Genomic DNA, 9708 nt, shown 5'->3' on the forward strand with positions numbered 1-9708 from the left:
CCCCCTCTTCACTTATTAAGCTCTCTTTGTCTTGACCCATGAGGTTTTTTTTCTTGCATTTGCCCTTCTGATTCTCTTCCCCCATCCTGCTGGCAGGAGGAGTGAGTGAGCGACTGGGTGGGGACTAACCTGCCAGACAGGGTCAACTCATCAGAGTCTGGAACAAAGCTTAGTCAGCCAACAGACTACCCACTATATGCTACTGCACATACCCCAGCCAAGCACTCCCAAGCCGTCGATCATGGTGGTGTGTGAATCAGTGCCCACCACACTGTCTGGATAGTAGTAGCCATCCTGATCCATCACCACTCTTGCCAAGTACTCCAAGTTCACTTGGTGGATGATCCCAGAGCCTGGTGGAATAATCCTCATGTTTTTAAAAGCCTGAGAGCCCCACTGAAACAGAAAGAATTGGGGGTAAAAAATTTTCAATGCACATAAGCTCTGGAAGAACTTTTGTTCATTCCACTTTTCTTCATGCAAATAGGATTAATTCTTTCAGTACCTTTAAGAATTCAAACCTTTCTTTGTTCCTTTCAAATTCCAGGTCCTGATTTTTTTGCAAGCTGTCTGACCTGCAAGCAAAAATAACCAGCTGTCAGAACCACAAGCATCCACCTGAAATTTATGTCTGGTTAGATATACCCACGGGTTGAAAGAAAAGAAGAGTTATTAGCTTATGTTAATGCTGATCAATCTTATCTTTTTAATCTCACTGCAGCTGTGAACTGCAGACAACCAATGAAAAGGACTTAAGAAATCTTAGGAGATTATACCTGAAGTCTGATTCAAATGTGAGTGCTAATCTGCATATTATATATGTGGCAGGCCTAAAACTTGTAGCTTGGGAAAAGCTGCACTCCATGTTAGAGCAATGTGAAGTTTCCAAGACCTAAATCAGAAGCAATCAGCAAAGCAGTAAAGGGAACTGGAACACAACTGCCCTGCAACTTCAGGTAAAAAGAGGTTATCACTGATGACACAGTACTGCCTGAAGCCCCTGTGTCTCAAAGCAGACAGGGCTAACAAACTTTTTGCTTGAGGCAGCTTCCTAACTTAGGCCTGAAGAGTTGAAAGAACTCAAGCGTAGGGCTGGCCAATGGTGTCTCCATATATACATGGGCCTAATAAACATAAAATAAGGCTGTGACAAACAGTAATTATTAGCAAAAAACTATCTAAATGAAGTCCTGGATACTACCGATAACTTAAAATGAATGTTATTAAAATAACACAGAAAAAGAATCACAGTTGATTTTGTCGTATGGTAAAGTTGAAAACATATCTTGTTCACAAACACACTTTCCTAAAGATCTTAAAAAATTATGTCATGCAAATTAAAAAGAAAAGTTAGGTTTCTAGTAATAGATTAGTGCTAGAACACCCATTACCCCAGAAATCAGTCTTTAGATGATTATTTCTATTTTGCGTCTGTTTCTAAACTCCTTAGTGTTACGTTACAAATAGATACAGCATCTCTAGGAAAAAAAGTTAAAGGGAGTTGATTTTTGACAGTTACATTAAGTCAACATTTTTTGGCCCTTGTTCTCCACTTCCAACTATGAAATGGCATCAGTGAGAATTTGGATCCTTACTAGTCTACAGTTAAAAAAGAAGTAGGAAAAAAAAGTTATATTTGAAAACTGTCTGGCAACATTCTTCTATGAAGCAGGCTTCACAATACATTTCTGCTCAGAAATTCAGTATTTTTATTCTAAAGCAGCCTCTAGATATTGGCACTGAGAAAGTACTCTTTACATTCTTTAATTTCCACCTTCTAGGAATTTTCTTCTTTGCAATGCTGTAACTTAAGTGGCCCTCTTCAAAATTACCTCCTAGAGGGGACAATAAACACTCACAGTACTTTAGCAGGCAAGGTAACTGCAGACTGAAAAATTTCAGAATTTTGGAAGATGGAAGGAAACCACTGAGAAACATCTAATTGCAAGATCTGTTTGGAAAATTAGTTCAGTAGGCCCATGTTCAGACACCACGGAGGGTAGAAGGATACCTATGCAGAGGTCTTGTACTTCATTATGGGTCTAGTGAGTGCTCATCTCTTTGTAGCACACTGAGGATTGAATAGCATTATGTTTTTTTCCTGTACCTATAGGGGCCATAGTGTCCTGTGCTCTTCTGTGTGGAGGCACTGAACAGCAAACAGCTCCTCAGAGCTGGGCTAGGGCAGCTCAGGTCTGTTCTTATATAAATAAGGAAGAAAGGAGACATTCTCATTTGTCCTTTTGAAAAAGCCCTATGGGGTCAAAAATGTCCATGTGGAAAAAAGCTATTTCTGAGCAACTAATAATAATGCAGTATTATTATGAAAAATTATGACCACCACAGGTCTGGACTGAGCCTGTTTCTGTTAATATTTAGTCCAGGCTTGTGCTGCTGAGAGATGCACCACAGTAAAAACAAAATTCCCCCATCTAACTCACAGCAACTGATACAACAGTCTAACTTAAACAATTCTTGAGTCTAGGATGTTACAGTCCAAATACTAAGAATACCACCAATGGAACTACCTTTATTATCAGTAACTGGATCCAGCTTCCTTATTACCATTACAAAGTAAGAGTTATTTTGTATTCTTACCGCCTGTTAAAATCAACCTGGATGGAGTGATCTATCACTAGATCAGCAGGGCAGATAGGATTGATTTTTTCAGGGTCTCCACCAAGTTTTTTCACAGCATCACGCATTGCAGCAAAGTCAACCACAGCAGGTACTCCACTAAACCGCAAGAGAAATAGGCAAGGTGAAACAATTTGGAAAAGAAAAACCAACAAAACAAACACAGCCAAAATCCTGAGATGTAGAACAGACACCTACTGCCCCATACGAAGCAAACCACAGCCTTACCCTGAGTCTTGGGATCATTACTCTATGGCAGAGACAGCACCCTTGGGAAGACAAAGTCAGAAGAGCAGGAGGGACAGAACTGTATCTATATCCTGAGCACTGTAAGAATGAAAAGCTAAAACCAAAGTTTGTCAAGTAACAGAAGCAGTCTCAACCATGCTTGTCTGGGAATGTGGAAACTTAGTCCTAGGCAGCATTCCTTTGGGACCTTGAACTGGTTTCTCTTCTTTTGCTCTGTTCCTCTCTCTCCTCCCCAGTCTGTTTAAAAAAGAAGGGAGGAGGCAGAAAACAACAGTGCCCTTTCTTTGACTGTTTGCTATGTTTATTTAGCCAATTTTAAGGCAAGGGTCACATCTTCCAAGTTTTGCAAAGCACAGGAGAACCTTCTCCATAATTAGGGCTGTTCGGTTCCACACTTCAAGCGAAACTGGCAGAGCAGGGCATCAGATTTATTAAATTGCAAAGGACATGACTGCAAAACACCTTTGCAGAATAACTGTATTTCCAGAAGTGGATTTAACTGCCCTGGGAGATCACTGGACAAACATGAAAAACAGAAATAAAGTGTATCATTTATCTTTACTAACAAATTCTTTTACTTACCACTGACAAAAGACTTTATATTGCAAATGACATTCAAACAGCATGTTTTCAGGCTATGGGCCAACATTCACTTTTCTGCCTTCTCACATATCTTGTGACAATCCTGCAAGCCCTTGAACTCCAAGTGACTCAGAAGAAAGTTAACAGGCCTTTTTCTCTACTTTTCTATATCTCATTCATCCAAAATGATTTTTAAATCCCTAAATTAAGCCTTCCTTCCTAAGTGAGGTAAGTAAGCTATACAGAGGGTCAAAGCATGCGAGTCTTTTGTCCACCCTCCACTTCCAACCGAAGTTTAGTCATAAGTAAATGAGGAGTACTAACAAGAAGTCCTGGCACTTCAACACCAGTCTTATCCAATTCATCATACATGTTTCGGTATTTATTTTAACAAAGCCTCTGGTGCTTCTCAGCACATACATTCACAGCTTCTGCTGAGGTATGTACTACCATGACATTTTTCAATCAGTTTGGGAAACCCTCTAGCATACCAGCCTACTTGATTTTGCTGGCTGCTGAGACAAAAAGAGCTGTCTGACGTGCTCATAAGGATCTGGCATCATTCAGTAACCCACTGCGTTTCTGCAATGGCAGCCCAAAGCAGTGAGAGCTTATGTTTTCAACTCTGATTATAAGGAAGCTATTAGGATTTAAAAATATATCAGAAACAATGCAAGAAGAAGGAAAAAAAGGCTTTGTAACTCCCACACAATTTTACCTTAGAAATCCTGAGTGTGTACAAAACCAGAAAAAAGGGTCCACATTATCTAACCTTGGCACGATTAATTGATTTAGCAGTTCGAAGCAGTTTGGTTTTCCAGAATATGCATATTACAAGAAAAACAGCAAATTCTGTGTTATGCTACCTAGGGCGGTGCCCCCTCTCCTAAGGGGAGGGCAGGGGTGGGAAGAAGGGAGTGTAAGAGTTGTTTTGTCAGCTTACAGATGTTACACAGTTGAAAAGGAACAGACAACATCCATCTAGTCATAGAAGAATTCAGGACAATTACAGAACCATCAGATCTTGGAAATTTGACAATTCTAATCCAGGACACTTGAATGTAATTGTTGTATAGCTTCTGGAAAGTTGCCAAAGCTGCTTTTTCCAAAAGATCCCTCTCAGGAGCCTGTTCAAGAGCTCGTTTTTCATGAATGCAGCTTGCTCTGCAGCCTTACAGGCAAGTTTTTAAAACTCAGCACGAGAGTAGGGGGCAAGAAAGAAATGCAGTAACAAAGGGAACAAGGTTTGAATGAAAGTTTGTCTTCCTCTGTGCTCCAGCTTTTTAAAACATTAACAACAACGAGAAGGTAAAAAATAGCTATTTTAAATCAGCCCTTTTTTCAATTGAGGCTCTAGCAATTTTTCCTAATGTCTTTAAGAGTTGAGCTGTAGTGGGTGTCTAACACCCAGCCAACATTTGGGAAAATGCAAAACAGAAGGTTTGACAGAAGGACGCTTTACTGTTCTGAGAAATAAAATCAACTGACAGCTTAGCAGCATGGGGCTTACCATGGATGGATTAAACTATTTTACAAAGCAGAGGGCAAAGGTACAAAGGACAGTGGGCTTGCAAGTCAAATGCTGTATTAAAAACAGTTAGAAGCTACTGTTACACCTGAAAAATCGACTTTCCATATCTACCAGGGACTATTACATGCTGACACATGGGGACTAATCACACTGCAGTAACAAGGCCCAGTTTTCAGAGTCTATTAGGTAGGAATCTCAATTTGCATTTCTGGGTAAAAGCAGACATTCGGTTTTTTTCAATAGAAGTCTTAAATATATTTGGAATAACATTGACTTAGAAAAGAAAATTACAATTTGGGTTATACATGAGATTTGAAAAGGGTAGAAAATTGAAAGCAAGAACCCCTGGGGAAAGGAGAAAAAAAAAAAAAAAAAAAAGACACACCCCCTGCTCCCTGAACAACGACAACAAACCCTCTAAACTCTGAATTTCCTCATTTGGATGGAATTTATCCATCCCATTTTCTTCCCCTCTGTTTTGAAGAGTTTCATAAAAACATTTATTTCTCCATCCCAGAAGCACTTCATTTAATGCTTTCATCTTAAACGCCTGCGTCTCGAAGTGTTATCTGTAGCATGCCATCCAGGAAAGCTAAAAAAGGTCTTTCCAAACATTTCACTGCTATTCTTTCCCTCAGTTCACCCCTCCACCCCAAGCTGAGCATTGCTACACTTTGCAGAGTCCCTCTTCCCAGCTTTGGAGAGCATCAGACTCACGTGAAGTCTTGCAGAATAACTCTTGCAGGCTTAAACGGCACTTCAACATTCTTGTGTTGCACCACTTTCCAGTTGAGAATATTCTCAACATCTCCCTTCTTCACTAGGAACTCATCACAGTTACGGATTGCTGCTTCCAAGAGGACTCTAATAGAAAACGGCAGGCGTGCTGCATGGGTAAGAGCAAGAAACAAATTCAGTTTTTACCTTAGCGCATAGGTCAGCAAGTGCAGAGTTCCATACCTGGGGCAGATGGGTCCTTGAGTGCTGTCCCTGTATTCTCACTAGGCTTTATCCCAAATTATCAGACACTCTTTTCTAGCCTCCAGCTTTACCAGGAGGTCAGTGCTTAACTGACCTGCCCCACTCAGTTCTTTGAGCAGATTTATTATCTCAGTCCCTGTGAGACAGTAGACATCTTTGCTGAAAGGATTCTTTTCCACAGCTCTTCCACCCTCCACAGCAATACTACTCTGAAAACATGCTGTGCTCACCTTATTTCTCTGTAGTTTCCTCTCACTCTTGCCACTGAACCAAGTCATGTACATGCACTAGAAAAGCAAAATTTTCTACCTGGCATGTTGGAAAGCACCGCTTTAGCGGTCTAGGCAGTCTCCAGAGACAGAACAAAACTGAACAGCAGTTAAGATGGTGCATTTGCTAATCTTCTTTCACATCATTTTACTTCAAGATCAAAATACTTACAGAAGATGATACAAAGTATTATTAGAGCAGTCCTGACAGCTTTCTACAAGCAATGGGTGTGAAGAAAAAAAAAAAAAAAAAAAAAGTTTGTCTGTCCTTCCTCCCCTGGTCCATTGTAATAGTAGCTGTTTGATTTCCTCTCACAATATTTACATTCAAAAATCTCTTGACAAGTTCATCCCACCTTTCTGCACAGGCCCCCCAAAAACACAAAAGTCACTTAATCACAGTGAGACCTCATTACTGCTATCATAAAAAAATCCCAACTATTATTCAGGACACAGTAATTCAGAATCATTTGCGGGTTTTTGGTTATTTTTTTGTTGTTGTTGCTTTTGGTTTTTTTAAATCTTCCCCCTGCCTCCCATTCTTCTGTTGCCAAGTTACTCCATTTTTTTGGAGTTTACCACTCTTGGAATCCTGGAATGGATCAACTGGCAATACCATACACGTATTTGTCTAGCTCTTAAGACTCATCTCTGCTTTTCACACACCAAGTCCAACATTAATTGATTTCTCATTTACACACTATCTGAGCCTGCAATGGATATGCATTCAGAGAAAATGTTCCTCCCCTTGCTTGCTGAATTCACCTGTTTCCTTTTTGAAAGAGGAAAAACACCTAACATGGACAGTTCTAAGCTACAGATACTCGCTTTCTAAGTCAGTGGCACAGATGGTAAGATTTTTACCACTGCCACATTGAAGATGCTTAAGTACATTCAGAAAGCGTCAAGGGAACTAAAGAAAAAGCCTCCTCAGAATGTATTTTCTAGAAACTACTCTTTTTAAAGCTGAACAATCTTTCTGGATGATTCAGTCATACCAGTGTTATGTCCTTTCCAGCCCTCCACAGTAACACAGCAGTATATGAGAAAACTTGTGCTCTTAATTTTGCCTAGTCTTCCTCACCTACTCAAGAAAACCAAGACTCCTGTGTGCACAGCATGTTGAAAAAATAATACTGTGATCTTGCCAGCATTTCTGTAGTTCTAAATTTCCAGAATTAAATTTTGTTAAAATTTTGTTTTCAAGAAGCATCTTTTGAATTCATAGCTCTCTCCAGACACCAAATATTATCCAATGTTGCAATGTCTCTTCAGATTCTGTTCAACAACGTTAATGAAATGCTTTCCTTATGTTGTCAACGTACCGTATCTCACATCTTCCAATTTGCTCAGATTAAAGAACTTCTTCAGGGGCTGTTTAGGGTCCAGTGGCTCCACAATCCGTACAAAAGGGTTGCTCATGGTTATTCAAGACCCTTAGCGTCCCTAGAACACAAAACAAAAATCAAAGCCACTTCCACAACATTGGTCCCACATACAAAGTGTATGTCCCACAATGTATCTGTACCTCATTACAAAGCCTGTACCAGACAAAAAAGTACTGCACAGTCTGTGTTAGTCATAACTTTTCTCCTGCAAATCTACTTGTAACACGTCCTCAGAGATAAAGTTGGCAGGAAGCTAAGAGCACTGTGAAAAATATGGATACACCACGTGGTTTACAAAGGAAGTTCAATGTCTACACAATTCTCTCTTATGCTGCTTCTAGATAGTCCTTTTTGCCTCTGTGATTGATGAACCATCACGACAACATGGTCCCATTTCTTAAGTGGCATTGGTCTAAAGCTAAACAGATGGGCATTTGCATTCAAAATTAAAATAAATTAAACTAAAACAGAAAACACTATAGTTTTATATGAGCCAGACAGTGTTACAGACTAAGATTATAAACCCTGACTATCAGGGACACAGGGAAACCTCCTGTTTTCAGAAAGACCTGTTAGGGTTGCCAGCAAAAACAAAAAAAACCACCAAAACCAAAAACCACAGTAGACTATTGTAAACATCATTTTAGTTTGATATCTTTTCTTTTTTGTGGGTATCCTAATGACTTACTGTACAGAGCATTCCACTGGGACCTAGGACTTTTAGGGTTCACTTATACAAGTTAAAGTTCCCTGAGATATTCCCAATATCAAGGCCAACTATCATAGAAGGGCCTAAATTCACTCTAGAAACATCTCTCAATCTCCAGAAAAGATTAACTGCATGCAAACTGCCTAATGGAACAGTTCCTAGGACACTCTTAAGACCTGAACTCTGCCTAGGGCTCTTTTGGGAGCACATGCTTAGGCCAACGCATGCCAAGGAGCCAGCTAACAATTTAAGAGTAAGGACAATTCTCTTCAGTGCCTGGCAACATTCCCAGTCACGATTAAAATTTTGTTAGATGAGATATAATCACAGGCCTGATTTCCAGATCTGTTGTTTTTTTCCCACGGCACTGTTCCTGTCTGCATTTAAGTAACATTATCTTCCCTTGACCCAGTTTTTTAAACAAAAAAACCCAACCCCATCAAGGTATAATAGGCACATCCTTTGACAGGCCTTGGAGACTGTTTGGTGCAAGAGGATGCACAAAGTCCAGTATTTGGAAAAAACAATTAATGCAAGGCCAAAAAGCAAATTATTTTCTCTCACCTGTCAGTTTCATTGGCTGTTCAGGGAATATGATTACGTGGAAAACATTTATGGGGGATTTTAAGCACAAATCACATTTCACGTATTTTGAAGACAACAACCAAGTTAGAGGTTAGATTGAGATGGAGAGATAGCAGAAATGGTGACAACGGAAGATCCAGGGTGTAAAGCAGCAAGAACAACTTCCAGAGTTCTGTCAAACAAAACAATGGAAGCTTCTAGATAAAAAGTTGAATGCCCAGGGAAGGCAGAAAGATAGGCAAATAAACAGACTGCAAACACTACACACCCCCCAAACATATCACCTCTTACATTCCCATCTACAAGTTATTTTCTAAGATCCCTCTTCCCAGGTTTGTAAATACTTGTCCCGCACATAGGCCCATCAAGTTTAAGGTGTCACCTTTAAACAGCATGAACTACTCAGCTATTCCTCTTTAAGCAAACTCTGTTTTGAATATGCTCAATTGTAGAAGCAAACTACTTCCTCCCCCTCCTTGTCATCTATGCTCCTGATGAGCTTTATTTTCTGCCTTCCAAGCTGAGAACTTTATTTTAGGCATACCCATTTCTCATGGGAAAGTTTAAGGGTAGCTGAAGACAGAAAACACTGGGATGTCCCCCAACAGATAAAGCAGGAGATCATTACTTTGATATGACCATAACGAGCCTACTGTACTCAGTTCATATATTTTCATGTAATTATAAACTGCAGCTGTAACATTTCCCATCCAAGTCAGCATCTTGGCAAACCACAGCAGCAATTCAAGATGCTATGGCACATTATCTGCTTGTCAC

General features: G+C 39.9%; 1 protein-coding gene across 1 annotated transcript in view; it reads right to left on the minus strand.

Annotated features, from left to right (window-relative positions):
* The window catches only part of ACO1 (aconitase 1), a 33452-nt gene that overhangs the window by 18234 nt on the left and 5510 nt on the right, over positions 1-9708 (minus strand). Inside the window, exons 2-6 of the mRNA XM_009648686.2 lie at positions 7575-7695; positions 5717-5885; positions 2599-2736; positions 506-575; positions 213-396 (exon numbers count right to left, since the gene is read on the minus strand). Coding sequence (XP_009646981.1) covers positions 213-396; positions 506-575; positions 2599-2736; positions 5717-5885; positions 7575-7671 — 658 coding nt within the window. The 5' untranslated portion in view covers positions 7672-7695. The remainder of the gene's footprint in view (positions 1-212; positions 397-505; positions 576-2598; positions 2737-5716; positions 5886-7574; positions 7696-9708) is intronic.

The sequence above is a fragment of the Egretta garzetta genome, unplaced genomic scaffold (genome assembly GCF_000687185.1).
Source record: "Egretta garzetta isolate BGI_Z169 unplaced genomic scaffold, ASM68718v1 scaffold271, whole genome shotgun sequence".
Classification (NCBI taxonomy): domain Eukaryota; kingdom Metazoa; phylum Chordata; class Aves; order Pelecaniformes; family Ardeidae; genus Egretta; species Egretta garzetta.